This window comes from Anarrhichthys ocellatus, unplaced genomic scaffold (genome assembly GCF_004355925.1).
Source record: "Anarrhichthys ocellatus isolate YVR2014 unplaced genomic scaffold, GSC_Weel_1.0 scaffold5, whole genome shotgun sequence".
Lineage (NCBI taxonomy): Eukaryota > Metazoa > Chordata > Actinopteri > Perciformes > Anarhichadidae > Anarrhichthys > Anarrhichthys ocellatus.
In genome coordinates this window covers 1,407,647-1,421,255 of record NW_022280035.1, presented here as the reverse complement: position 1 = coordinate 1,421,255, position 13,609 = coordinate 1,407,647, and the positions used below count along the sequence as shown (strand labels likewise).

General features: G+C 41.3%; 3 protein-coding genes across 7 annotated transcripts in view; 1 reads left to right on the top strand and 2 right to left on the bottom strand.

The window, feature by feature from the left end:
* LOC116382142 (glutamate receptor-interacting protein 2-like) overlaps window positions 1-2,902 on the bottom strand; it is a 34,490-nt gene extending 31,588 nt beyond the window's left edge. For 2 of the 3 annotated variants that reach the window (XM_031844914.1, XM_031844915.1), the window contains exon 1: window positions 2,423-2,901. In XM_031844914.1, coding sequence (XP_031700774.1) covers window positions 2,423-2,600 — 178 coding nt within the window. In that variant the 5' untranslated portion in view covers window positions 2,601-2,901. Of the gene's footprint in view, window positions 1-2,422 lie in introns of all 3 variants that reach the window. The other variant, XM_031844919.1, reaches the window with a different exon arrangement.
* A 1,910-nt stretch (window positions 2,903-4,812) lies between these two features.
* Window positions 4,813-7,491, bottom strand: rpl32 (ribosomal protein L32). The gene is made up of 4 exons (XM_031844788.1): window positions 7,406-7,491; window positions 6,662-6,762; window positions 6,385-6,566; window positions 4,813-4,976 (listed from the first exon to the last, which is right to left on the bottom strand). Exons 2-4 carry the CDS (start codon window positions 6,755-6,757, stop codon window positions 4,847-4,849), a joined length of 408 nt encoding a protein of 135 aa, XP_031700648.1. The 5' UTR covers window positions 6,758-6,762; window positions 7,406-7,491; the 3' UTR covers window positions 4,813-4,846.
* Window positions 7,492-7,680: 189 nt separating this feature from the next.
* Window positions 7,681-13,556, top strand: ssuh2rs1 (ssu-2 homolog, related sequence 1). 3 transcript variants are annotated; one of them, XM_031844786.1, is made up of 14 exons: window positions 7,681-7,903; window positions 8,018-8,049; window positions 8,177-8,238; window positions 8,788-8,901; window positions 9,374-9,449; window positions 10,043-10,172; window positions 10,310-10,370; window positions 10,477-10,598; window positions 10,692-10,754; window positions 10,852-10,934; window positions 11,028-11,120; window positions 11,247-11,352; window positions 12,589-12,696; window positions 12,837-13,556. In XM_031844786.1, the coding sequence occupies exons 2-14, from the start codon at window positions 8,027-8,029 to the stop codon at window positions 12,975-12,977; spliced, it is 1,182 nt and encodes a 393-aa protein (XP_031700646.1). In that variant the 5' UTR covers window positions 7,681-7,903; window positions 8,018-8,026; the 3' UTR covers window positions 12,978-13,556. The 3 variants fall into 3 exon arrangements, with proteins under 3 accessions (XP_031700646.1, XP_031700645.1, XP_031700647.1); XM_031844785.1 differs by lacking the exons at window positions 7,681-7,903; window positions 8,018-8,049 and having other exon boundaries at window positions 8,069-8,238; XM_031844787.1 differs by lacking the exons at window positions 7,681-7,903; window positions 8,018-8,049; window positions 8,177-8,238 and adding an exon at window positions 8,246-8,532.
* The last annotated feature ends 53 nt before the right edge of the window (window positions 13,557-13,609 follow it).

Below are 13,609 nucleotides of genomic sequence, written 5' to 3'. Positions count from 1 at the left end.
TCTCTCTCTCTCTCTCTCTCTCTCTCTCTCTCTCTCTCTCTCTCTCTGCCAGAGGGGTTCAGTGAGGCAGGCACACACGATCGTCACTCCCTCCCCCAGCAGCACACACACACACACACACACACACACACACACACTCTCTTTATCTATTTTCCCACTAAGTCAAACACCCCTCCATATGCACATCCTCAAACCCACCCACTCACATTCACACACACACACACACACTGCACAATTAACACCACCTGCACATTCATTGTCAGACTGCACTGTGACACTTTTTTTTTTCTCACGTAGAGACACTGCACCCATTTTTTTTTCTCCAGAGCTTGTATCTACATCTCTGTTTCTCAGACACACACGAGCACACAATGAGGAATTCCTGTGAGCAGCTGCCTGTTTGAGATGTGTGTCAGTCGAATATGTTATTCATAAAAGTGCAGTTGTCGTGCACGACAGAATCGACTCCTCATCAGACTGGGACGAGGAAATAGACTCAAAAAAAGAAGGAACATTTAGAATCTGAGTGAAAGTTCAATGCCTTCCCTCTTTATAGCCCGACATCTCATGTTTCTCTGCTTATCCGGGGCCCCGCTGAGGCCCCTCCACCCAAACACAGACGCTCTGCCAACTGACCCGTCGCCACACGTGTCTGACCATTTGCCACTCGAGCAGAAGCCTCGACGCCTGTCGCTTCCTGACCCCCACCACCCACCACCACCACCACCACCACCCCAACAACAACAACAACAACAAATGCCCTCCACCAGCCCCTCCGAGGCCTCGTCTGCCTCATTTGTTTTGGTCACTGCGGACAAACTGTTTTCACCACTGAGACTTTGGAAGCAGGAAATGGAAAAAACAACAACACACAAACACAATTCAGAAAGTCACAATGTGAAATGACAGCTTTCTATTCTACAACTGCTTATTTTACAGGTGTGTAAAGTAATTGCAAACAAACATTTTCCACATTTCTACCCGCCGTTGCGCGGAGTCTAATTAGTCGGCAGTTCCAGTGGACACAATACTCTTCGGTGTAGATAATTTCCTCAGAGACTTTTGTCCTTAATACCCCATTTACAAAGTGACCGAGCGCAGTCTTTCAGAGCGAGACTAATTAATTTCCAGCAGAATAAAGAGAGAGAGAGACGGAGAGGTGTGTTGGACTGATAAAAAAAAAACGGGAACAGGGCGGCAAACGTCGGGTTAATTAAATGAATATTGACTCTTTTGCACTTCCTCGAGACTAGATATCAGCATTATCGATGAAGAGCGAGTGATAATGTAATGATTAGATTATAAATCTTCTATTTATTTTGCAGTAACCTAAATAGAGGTTATAATGCTCAAACAAAAAGGAAACAAAGTACGGCCGAATTTTTAAAAAGTGACTCTCAATAAGAGAATAGCACTGTGTTCACTATTTAGTGCAGGTTTCTATATTTTCCCAATGTTTCCTAAAAATAACCCCTTCTGAAAATAGCCCTACTTTCCTAATAAACATAAACAACGTGGGGTGTTTTAGGCGGGAGGGGCCTGAATCTTGACCTTCTCCTCCCATCAAACTGGCCACACTGCCACCTTGTGGCGAGCAGGTGCAGTTGCAATAGAAAAAAGTCTGACAAGCCAAGTGACTAATTCAGTCGTCAGGCCAGCAGGATCAGTGTGTGACAAAGAACAGAGCCAGAGGATAAGCATGCTTCAGTGTTCACCTTTAAGGTCGGTCAGAAATAAATAGATAAATAAATAAACAAACTGCCTTTCAGCACAGAGGATGAGACAAAATCTTCTCAAATGAAATGATGATAAAAACAGACATTCTTGCAGCTGAGAGAAGAGATATAAAGGAAGGTCTGGCTCTACAGAATAAGCCTGAAGTAAATCAATATAAATTATATGAACATCTCAACAAGGTTACAAAGGTGGATTTTTTTTAGTATTATATATTTATTTTACATTTCTCATACTTGTTTTTATGATTTTTGTAATATGTTTAACTTGCTTTTACCATTATGAACTTTATCAACATGATCATACCTGTGTTATCGATTTGTTTCTCTTGTGAAGCCCTTTGAGCTGCATTTTATTTGATGAAAGGTGCTATATAAATAAAGTTTATTTATAAATATTATTATTATTTTTGTTGTTATTATCATTATCATTATAATAATAATTATTGTTATTATTATATTAAAAGTTTAACTTTGTTATTAAATGAATTCAGGTAATGTATGTAATTTTGGAGGAATTAATCATACAGATAAACTCAAGTTATCACGTGAAAGCAACAAAACTATTCTTTTCTAAAACTGCACACATTGGTGCTAATTAAAACGTTCAAGTCTCCATATCTACCACATCAAAGACCTCAGCAGCACACATCAGCATCCCTCCAAAGACCACTCAGCCTCCTCGTTACCTTTGGTTCTCCCTCTGATGACGCCCAACCGACATCTGAGAGAAAAGGAGAACATCCTCCTCTTTCCTCCTGCGGACCGGCTGCCTTTCCTCAGGGAGTCTGTCTGGGGGAAAGCGAAGGAGAGCTGCTGGGGGGTGAGGCGCCCCTTTCCAAATATCACCCTGGATGACATGTTCATCTTCTGGACCAGTGACGAGGGAAAAGGATGAACTGTGTCCTCTCTTCCTGACACTCTCCCCGTCTGTCTTGGACGTCAGCCGTCCCTTCCTGGTCCTGCTGTCCTCACCGTCTCCTCCCTCTCTGGAGGACTTCCAGTCCTCTCAGGTGAGTCGTTCAAAGCCGCTCCAGAGAACAGGTGCATGCTCTGTTGTTTTTAAAAGAGGAAAAGATTCAGCTCCATCACTGTGCTGGATATTTGTGCATTGGTAACTCACTTCCTTCAGTTCCAAACAGCCACAAGCTGACTGGCTAAATAAATGTGATGTGTTTTGTGCATCTCTGGCGATGTCAGATCCGCAGGAGCAGATGGCAGAGGGCTCAGGGCTGTAGGGCACAGCTTGTCTGCCAGAATGCAATGGAAACTTTCTCTGCAGGGAGCCGGCTGTGAACATCACAAAATAATATAGGATCTGAGCCGGACCATTTCAAGGCAACGACCTCTGATAACAGTCTCTTTAATCTACAGATGTTACACCTGAACATGCTGAAACACAACTCCACATTCTAGAGCGTTCTCAGTAAACATAGGGTCTTAAATGTACATGAATATGACCTTCTAACCTTTTGTCTTATTTAAAGGAGCAGTCCACCAATTTTACACTTGGAGATCCGTTCTCTTGTCATTTAACAGAAACATTTCACAGACGAGTGGTGGTGGAAGAAGTGATCCCATCTTTAACTAAAGTAAAAGTAGCAATACCACTCTATAAACTCATGTCTGTATTTAAAGTATTAAAAGTAAAAGTACTCATTGGGCAGAATAGTCCCTTTCAGAGTGTTGTATCATTATTATGCAGCGATTTACTGTATTTCTTGTCATGTTGGAGCTAATGTTTACTACTTTGGATAATTCAGTCTATTTTGATGCATCGTATTTCAGAAGTCGATCATGTTTTGTATTTAAAATCTTAATCTGCAAAGGAACAAAAGCTACAAGACACGTGTCGTGGAGTTAAGAGTACATTCATTCTTCCTATATATAAATATAAAGTGATACACGTATAAATACACAACACACTTACTGTATATAGTATTAGAGTTCAATTGTATTTAAAAGTTGTTTAAATTTAGCACACATTTATACTTTAATACTTCTTTAAAGATTACTACATGTACTTAAACAGAAGCAGCTTCAGCAATAAGCTACAACCGCCACAATGCAGCATGGGACATCCTTTCTTCCTTCACAACACACCTACTTCACACACAGATGGAGAGCAGAGACCAAGTAGTATTTGCGCCTCATTTACCCGTTTATTCATTTATGATCCTTAACATTAACCGTTTACTTATTGGCATTTTAATTTGCAGCGTCTGGTTTACATTTCTGCCGTCGTGTACATTTTATTCTTAAACCTTATTGATCTTTTATTTTGCTTTATTTGCACTCTTCCCTACACAAAGAATTCTCAGGATAAATAAATGAAGTTCCGTCTTTACGTCTGACTTTGTGCTTTTCAAGATATTTTGGGTCCAGAATGTTCTTTGGCATCAAGAAGCCGCTCTTTGAGAAGCAACGCATCACATCTTGGAAGGGAAAGTGTAAAAACTTACAATGTGGGTCAACACTCTTCTTCAGGCATCTCTGCCCCTTTTGTTCCGTTTCAGCGTCCAGTCATCTGGAAGAGAAGTGAGGAATAACTCCCATCTACCCCCCCCCTCCATCTACCCGAGGGAGAACTCAACCAGCTCTGAGAGAACAATGAAGACGCCAGCTCATGCACGTGCGAGCGCTTTATCATCATACAAAATTAACTCCCAATTAAATATCATGCCCCAAACAAACTTTCTATTCTTAACTCCCTGGCAGCTGTTCACACACGCTTTCCTTTTTGAAATCTGATCTCCCTCCACTAGCGACACTTAAACAAGGGTCAGAAGCTGTAAAACAATAACATCTGAACATAAGTAGAGTTCCAGTGTTACTAAACTAATGCGACACATACAGGAGATTCTGATCGACTTAAGGCAAATAAATCCACTGTTTGAATAAACTCATTTCTGTTATTGGTCTTTGGAATACAATCTCAGACAAAAAGCAACAAACTAAATTTAAAACTCTAAAATGAGCCTCTTTCATAACATCATCTTGATAATGAAACTTTCACACGCGTAAGATTTTCCAGACCCGAGCAATGAACTGCAGAAAAAAAAAGGATCCACAAGCCCGGTTGAATTTTTAAACATTTATTGTGAACAACGAGTTTATTCGTTCTCCTCGCTCCTCAGCCTGGCGTTGGGGTTGGTGATCTTGATGGCCAGCTGAGCTGCTCTCTCCACGATCACCTTCCTGTTCTTTGAGGAGACGTTGTGGGCGATCTCAGCGCAGTGAGTCCTGCAGGAGGAGAGCGAAAGGAAGGAAGAGTTAACGAAATGTTTTCACTGAATGTTTAGTGTGTTGAGGTTCCTGAACTACAAAGTCGCCACTAAATGTGACAAACTACAGCCAGAAAAACTTTAATTGTGACACCTACATTTGAAAAACATTCCCACTGTACTGCAGCAAAGTCATGGTCACCACATCTGGACTCTCATAGTTTAATGATTTCATCTTCACAGAGCATTAGCTACAGGGTGAACTGTGTTAGCTGGCTCACATTACACAGGTTTTAAGTTCTGCACATTGATTGAAATTGTCTAACCCTGTCCATGAACCAACTCGAGCATCCATTATCTCCCCGAAGTTCTTCAGAATACAGTTACAAACTATCTACTGGTGGGTTCCTATTTTGTAGGTCTACGTTCAGTCAGACTCAGATTAAAGAGGTAGTATTGGATCAATCAATGACAAGACGCTAAAGAATCTCGCCTCTTATTCACTGAAATGCTGCAGTCAAACACCAGACACGTGGTTTTAAACAAAAAGGGCAATAACGGGAGTTTCCTGGAAACATTTTCTACAAGTTTAACAGATTGCACCTGTGTCACTACATACCTAAGAAACATGACTATACTGATCTTTAACCAGCCTCAACATGAATCTGCATGAAGTAAAACATCCTCGTGTTAACTATGAGGACGGCCATAATCCTTCAGCTCTTACAGACTCTCCTTCACTACTCAGAGCGGCAGCTTCTGGTTAAATAAAGGCACACCTGTTATCCAGGATTGTCAGCATCAGGTTGTTGTGAAGGCAGGTGAACCATGCTGGACTTCCTCGTAAAAACTCTGCTTTTATGAAGCACAAATATTTTTCTCACGAGGCTCCGCAAGCATCCAAAAATGTGATTATTATTCCCATCTGATGTCAGATACTGACTATTAAGAGAGATTAAAAGAGTAGTCTCTAACCCGAAGGAAGACGGTCATTTGACACTTCAGAGGATGTTTGTGTGTTACTGATCACAGTCCGAGTATTTACTTTATTACCAAGTCATTAATAGTTTTGAGAGGATTAACTAGTTCCAAGTCTCGCTGCCATTTAAGGTTAATTTCATCTACTTTGTCCTTGAGGTGTATAGACATGTAGTCATTCCTGTTTGCCGAGATTTGAGATCTCCGCTACCGAGACTTCTGCCATCAGTTCCGTCAATCGATCCATTCAAAGCTTATAAAATAGAAAATGCATAATTCAAACGTAAAGTTCCATTCACTTTCATTATACTGAAGTTGCAGCTAAAGTCTCAGCAGATACCTCAAAATCTCTGCAAATGGAACAAACTTGGTGCACACCTGATACCAATCACTTTGATAGGAAGGGGAAAGTCATCTACATCACTTCACAGTGCAAGTGCACAACTTACCTGTTACTCATCATCAGGACCTCAAGCTCCTTGATGTTGTGCACCAGGAACTTCTTGAAGCCGGTGGGCAGCATGTACTTGGTCTTCTTGTTGCTACCATAACCGATGTTGGGCATCAGCATCTGGCCCTTGAACCGCCTGCGGACCCTGTTGTCAATACCCCTGGGTTTACGCCAGTTTTTCTGTTGATAAAGATATTCAGGGATTAAATTACTTGCAGGTGAACCGAGACAAAGCAGCGGTCCGAGCATGGGGAGTATGTCGTATGGACTCTTACCGCAATCTTGACATATCTATCAGACTGATGGCGAATGAACTTCTTGGTTCTCTTTTTGACAATCTTGGGCTTTGTGAGGGGCCTGAGGGCTGCCATGGTGACTGAGGAGATGAACAAAAAACAAAAGTTAAAAACCAAAGTTAGGTCCATGTCAGTGCTGCAGCATTACACCACAACGTGCTACGTTAGCGCCGGAAGACTCATTAGCAAGTGTTGAGGTACCTGCAACTCATTGACACATTTAAACACGAACGTTAGCTTACAAACTGTTATACATGCAATTAACTATGTGTACATCTACTTATGTTGTGTGAGCTTCAGGTAAATGTGTTTCTCAACGTCAGCTAGCTAGCTAGCTTCTACTGCGCAGTCAATGTTTAGTTAGCTAGCTAGCCATGCTACTCTACGTCAAACGTTTCATTTTTACAGTATTGTCCAGACATAAATCAACACTCTACATATGTATTGTGTTAGAAACTGATGGTTCTTATTTGACAATGCTCATCTGTGAGCCACGTTGTACGTCAGGCCCTCACTGACTGCTACAGAGAGCGTTAGCACCGCAGCGGTCGCTGTATTAGCAGCATTTCGTTCCAAAACAACAGATTAAAGACGGTTGACGATGACAAACATGGCAATTTCATCCGATATATATTAAATGGACATCTATGATCGTTAATCCACGTCAGGATGGTGAAATAGCGCCCTAAATTGCGCTGATGAACGTAGATTGCATCGACTCACCCGCCGATGTAAATCCAAAAGGGACTTCAACGACGGCGGAAGGAAAGAAAAGGACTTCCGTGACAGTTGCAAAGCATTGTGGGTACTGTATTTTATCAGAACCACTGTGCTTTCCACTAGGAATTTTAAGTTATTTCTCAAAATCTACGAAATGAAACAACATGAATGTCGTAGTGTGTTGTTGTTGTGTTTGTGAGCTTTATGTTATTTTATTTTAAGCTTCACGCACAACCTGCACGCCCACTTAAAAAAATTCAGTTTACTGCTCATAAAAAGGAATTTGTGCGCACTTCCTGGGCAGATTGGACTTTTACTTTGGAGGGAGGCTATAACTGGTACTTCGCTAAACTGAGGTTTATCAGATTAATTAACAGAAGATCGAGCCCCCGAGCTGAAACAAAAAAAACACACAAAAAGTTGTATTACTTTCTGAGAGAAGAGACGGTTGCTGACTTGCAAGATTCTCGAAAACGGTGGGGTGTGTGGTGTGATTAAAAGGTAGGGTTAATAATACATTTTTGTCACATGTTACGCTCGTCACGAACACTTGTGTGTGTGTGATTAGAGACCATATGAAGAGTTGTGTGTGGTCGTGCGTTGGTTGTTTTCCAGGGCTTTGACATGGAGTATCAGCCGGTGTTGGGGTGAGCGTCGCTTTATTGTTTATCATTTATAATTATAACTAGTTTATTTTATGTATTTGTATTGTTTTACTCCAAACAAAGTGTAGCGAATGTTGTTTGTTCTTAACTTTCGTTTCTCGGTTACCAGCCACCAGAACAGAAACTACGGAATGGCCAATCCGGGATACGTACCCGCGCAGGGAGCACCCGGTAAGCTCCATGTGGGGGGGTGCACTGAACTTTAAGCCTTTCTTTTTTACATGGCAGCCAAAATCTTTCACAATAGTGTTGTAATTGCACACTTCCGCTTTACACACAAACCCACACACGCAAGGGTGACGTCATTTTCTACGTGCGGGTTGCTTGAGGTTGCTGTCACCGCCCAGCTCGTCGGGTGTTCTGTGCGCCGCTACTTACATACACGTTATATAGTTTGTTGAAGGATTTAACCCCTTAAAGCAGCTGTAAAACACCTCAGTATGGATTATAACACGGAGGGGCAAGGTAAGTCTCAGTCTCTCTCTCGCTCTCGCTCTCGCTCTCTCGCGACCCTGCCTTCTGGTGTTGACTTGTAAAACAATATTTTCGCAACTTGGGAATTCCTTCAAGAATTCCGCTTAGAAAAAGAGACCCCCCCCCCCCCTTTGTGTATATACATGTGGTCTACTCGTTTGTGTAATTCATAGAAGCTTGATTTAAAATGTGGAACTCATAGGCCGACAGCCATTACCTGAACTGGTTCTTCTTGTTTCGTTTAAGCAATGTTCGCCCCACCCGCCGCCGCTGCTGTTGACTTCTTGGGCCCCAGCGCTCCTCCGTCCAGCATGTTTGACAGCATGCCGGGCTATGAAGGCACCTTGGCAGGAGGAGGAGGTACAGTAAACATCCTTTACGCAGTGCTGTCATGTTCAAGCCCTGTCCGCTTTATTAGAGTACATCCATACAATCTAAACCGGATCCAGTAGTACAGCTCTGCTGCATATTCTATTTAATCTCATTTTTCAAGGCCTGCATCATATTGGAATCTGTTTATAATACTTCTCCCCCTCATGTTTACAAATGCGGGAGGCAACACAGTAGAAACCCCTCACAATATGGAACTACAACCACCATAATAAATATACAGTACATGCATAATTAAAACCTCTCTGACAGTGTAAAGCAAAAATGACCATTATCATCTGTGTAAAGGTGGAACTCATGGATGGACTGTTGGATTTTAAATGTGTACCTAATAAACTGACCACTGAGTGTATATTGTAAGTAAAAAAAGAAGAGGACTCTGAGTGATTGCTGTTAAGATGATCGATTAAACGGAACAACAAACGTTCTATATCTGCTGTAGGTGGGTATCTGCCCCCTCCGATGCCGGCTTCCCCGGCTCCCCAGCCTCAACCTGGACCTGAACAGCCACAGTGGAAGTAAGCTGAACTATTTCTGTTTTTCCCTCCTCAACATCCCCGCTGAAGATATTGCAAAAACTAATTTCCATGATGTGTCGTAACATTAAAGCAGTACTAGCGCTCTTATAACAGCCACTTCCTCTTGAAATGTTGAACTGAAATCAGTGACGTAATTATTCAAAGAGTGAACTTTTTTTTTCCCTTCATGAGGCATTCTGGTTAAATATAATTCCCCAAAATATTCCTCCTACTCCATTAAATCCTCTTCTGTGCTAGGAGATATGTTTTTATTGAAGTGGGTGTCAGGAATGCCGTAACATCACACAGTGGATAAGTAACGTGTTCGAGTTCACGCCTCTCGCAGCTCTCAGCTTTTATTGAAGAGAGGAACCTTCTCATTTACAAAAACAACCTGGAGTCCTTTTACAACCTGATTGTTTACAAACAATAACAGCTGTGGTCCGATGTTTTATCTTTAATACGTTGTGTTTCTAGATTCCTGTTTTGTCTTGGCATTGGCTTCTTCACCTGTCAAATCTGTCAACCTGTCTATGTTTAAATAAAGATTAAACTCCGTCTCATGATGCATTTCATTCCCTCGCTGCTGACAGCATCCCGTCTATAACTGAAGAAACTGCCCGGGAGGCGTTAGCCCTGTACGCCTCCAGCAAGTGCTGCTACAGTGCAGCGCCAGTGAAGGACGGTGTGATCACCAGCATGGACGCATTCAACACGTACAGGGTAGGAAGTCATTCTTTTATACGCGTTTGTGTGTGTTTTGGAAAAGCAGGAAAATAATCAGTAGGAGTAAAAGCTTTTGTCATCGTTTTGGATGTTTAGTGCATGAATAAGAATTTCTCGTTGGCTTGGTGTTGTAGTACCGCCTGGAAACCTTCACTGAATCAAGATCTACAGAGTGGAGTCACGAGCCGTACCATGGTACAGGACTATCACCTTGTGCATTAAATACATGAGTTGAATTCTCTGTTGTCTGCTGTCAGTCTGCTATTCTCACTGATGATCTGGTATGTTCTATTTGGATCAGGCCAGCCAGTGGACGCCTTCTCCCAACCGCCTCCGGGTCCTTGGGACGTTCCTGTCAAAGTCCCCAGTTTATTCGTGGAAGACAAACAGATCATGAAGGTTCCCTACACGTCGTCCACAAAGGTGAATTATACAACACAAGGTTTGCGGATGGAACAAAACTCCTGTAATAGCTTTTAGAGATCGTTCCTGATGAGAAATCTATTTCACGTACAGTCCTGCCACGTGTGTGTGGGAATGGGCCGAAAACCTTGCAAAGACTGCGCCGGCGCTGGTAATGTAAGTGAAGTCCACAGACCTCATTCAAAAAGGGTTTACTTCAAAGACCTTTTCGATCATCGGCTGATCATGTGATTTCTTTTCTTGCCCCCGTCAGAAAGTCTGTTGGGTGTGCAACGGGTCTGGTTATCGCCACGGAGAAGATCGATGCCACCACTGCGGTGGCAGAGGGAGGGAGAAGTAAGAGTCTGATGAAGTAAAAGTACAGTTTATAAACGGCACAGTTTTGGTGCTTCTCCTCAAAGATGCTGATAGACAGTATTCTGTTCACAGTTGCAACCACTGCCACGGTCAAGGATCCATGCAATGTCCAACATGTCATGGAAAACAACAGCTGCTGGTCTACATCAGCCTCACTGTGAAATGGTGCGTCATGATGCTTAGAATTGTCTTTTCTTAACGATCTGAAAGTCATTAACTTCTATGGTTACTTTACAGCGTGGGTCACCGTGTAACTTTTGATGTTTATATGTTTTATCTTCGTGCTTGCAGGACCAACAACTCTGATGACTACGTTGTGGAACAGTCAAGTGGACTGCAGCTGGACAACCTCAGCAAAGTCTCTGGCAAGGAGCTTTTCAGAGACTCTCAGTACCTGGTAAGAGAGTGTTTCTCACTTTCTCAGGGGGTTCAGGATACGGGCATGGGAGGATTATGTTTTTTTTTTAATACAGAGAACGTGCATATTGCTTAGAATTGTCCTTCACTTAAATGTCTTTTTAAAAGCTTAGTCTACTGTATTCATTGTTCAAACTAAACACATTTATTCACAAGTATTAATAGTGAGTGAGAGAAAAGTTTTTCCATTAAATCTTGTTTATTGCAAGTTGGTGTAAGACTTCAGCATGTAGTGGAGTATCTACACACACAGGCTGTCAATGCAATGTTCTGATCGATTCAATGGTCTACACAGCTGACATGACAATTTGTTTTACACTTGTGCTTTACAAGGTTAACGGTGAGCTTCTTTTTAGGCTTCAAGTGTATTTTACAGTTATTGTGTTTTGGGGTCTGAGCACTGCCAAAACGTGGGCGACCACACAGAAGATCTGCGGCTAAACGCATCCTGTGTGACACTGAGGGAGATCTGCTGCTACTGACACGCTCCTCTCACTATGCGGCCCTCTTGTACTGCGTTGACACGGTGTTCAATCAATCAAAACTTTATTTGTATAGCACCTTTCATACATTTTTAGTGCCGCTCAAAGTGCTTCGCAGACAACTGACAAGCCCAAAAAAATAAGACGCAACAAGTTTGAACAGAATAAACGACAGATAAAGCAAAAAAATTAAAGTAAAAAATGTATCAACTTTAGACCAATACATGCAAGTCAAAAAAACTATAAAATGTAATAATTAATTAATAGCTATATTTACAGTGGTGGGAGTAAAATAGCTTTAAATTATAATAATAAAATAGAAAAAAGTATATAACTAAAATACAATAAAATAAGTGATTGATATAACGATAAAACAGAATAACATTTTACAACTTAAATACAATAAGTGAATAAAGTTATTAAAATGTCTATAAACCGTTCTTAATCAAAGGCCTGGCTGAATAGGTAGGTTTAAAGTTTACATTTAAAGAGTTCAACATTTCTAGCAGCTCTCAGATCCTCAGACAGACTGTTTCAGGAGCTAAAAGCTGATTCAGCAAAGGTTTCATTCCTGCACTTTGGAACAACTAACAGACTCGTGCCAGAGGACCTAAAACCTACTCTATTTATACAGAGGTCATAAGTAATGCAATATGTAATCCTGCTCGATCCGTCAACAAATAAATGAAAGTCATCAACAGTAATTCAGCATTATTAATTATTTCTCTGTGCAGGTCTACCCACTGATGGGCTTCCCAGACCCTGTGGTGGTGAATGCTGCAGAGCGCCTTGTCGGTGAACACCAGGGCAAGTACTCAAGGACGTCACGCATCCTGCAACAGGTAACATCTACTTTATTTAAAGCCTTCTATTTGGATGCAAAATAATATCTTATCAATGTCAAAAGACCGGACAATACTTGGGATTGAAGCCTAATTTGGTGTTTGCATAAAATGCTCATATTTGCTCTTTTTGTCTGCAGCGTCAAACCATCGAGCTGATCCCTGTCACCAAGGTGACCTACTCTTGGAAAGGAAAATCACACATTTACTTTGTTTACGGGAATGAGTTCAAAGTAAATGCAGATAACTATCCTGCTACCTGTTGCTGTACTGTGATGTAAACTGCAACGGTTGTGTATGAAGGTTTTCCTTTCCTTTCCTTTAGATATCGAAATACGTTTTACATGCAAGTCGGTTCTACTGACTAGTGGGTAGTTCCATGAACACGTGGGCAGTCAAACAAGGGCATTTCAAACAGTATGAACGCCTCAGAAGTTAGTAGAGCTGATGAAGCATCTTAAATCGGCGCCCTTCGAGGCAACACAGAAAGTCTATTCACCTTTTTACTGTATGATAACTAATGTTTAGGAAATCATTTGTATTGTTGCGTGTCATTTGTATGCATGCGCCACAGAAGAATGAATTGTTTACTGACTCAATATAAACCATAATCCACTATATTCCCTGAATCTTATATGGCACCAATGATTTGTTTTTGTCATCAGTTATGCAAACTATTTCCTATGATATATTTGCAGCAGTATTTTTGTTATGTTGGTAATATGTATGTGAACTAATAGTTTTATGTGAATATAACCAATTCTTGAATGTTTATAATCAAATGAGACAAAAACGTATAATGCTTTATTTTGAACTATCCCTTACTTTCAATAAAATATATTTCTTTTTGTACAAGTAAATAATGGGTATTTCGTAATGTTTTGCTGTTGAGTCGTTTCGTCATTAAAAGTGG

Bases quoted from the DNA above. Each gene is read 5' to 3' on its own strand.
- rpl32 (XM_031844788.1), bottom strand. From the start codon at position 6,757: ATGGCAGCCCTCAGGCCCCTCACAAAGCCCAAGATTGTCAAAAAGAGA. The intron at 6,567-6,661 runs GTAAGAGTCCAT...CTTTATCAACAG, and splicing joins ATAGATATGTCAAGATTGCG to AAAAACTGGCGTAAACCCAG. The intron at 4,977-6,384 runs GTAAGTTGTGCA...CTCCTCCTGCAG, and splicing joins GTCCTGATGATGAGTAACAG to GACTCACTGCGCTGAGATCG.
- ssuh2rs1 (XM_031844785.1), top strand. From the start codon at position 8,139: ATGTTGTTTGTTCTTAACTTTCGTTTCTCGGTTACCAGCCACCAGAAC. The intron at 10,599-10,691 runs GTGAATTATACA...TTTCACGTACAG, and splicing joins CCTACACGTCGTCCACAAAG to TCCTGCCACGTGTGTGTGGG. The intron at 10,755-10,851 runs GTAAGTGAAGTC...TGCCCCCGTCAG, and splicing joins ACTGCGCCGGCGCTGGTAAT to AAAGTCTGTTGGGTGTGCAA.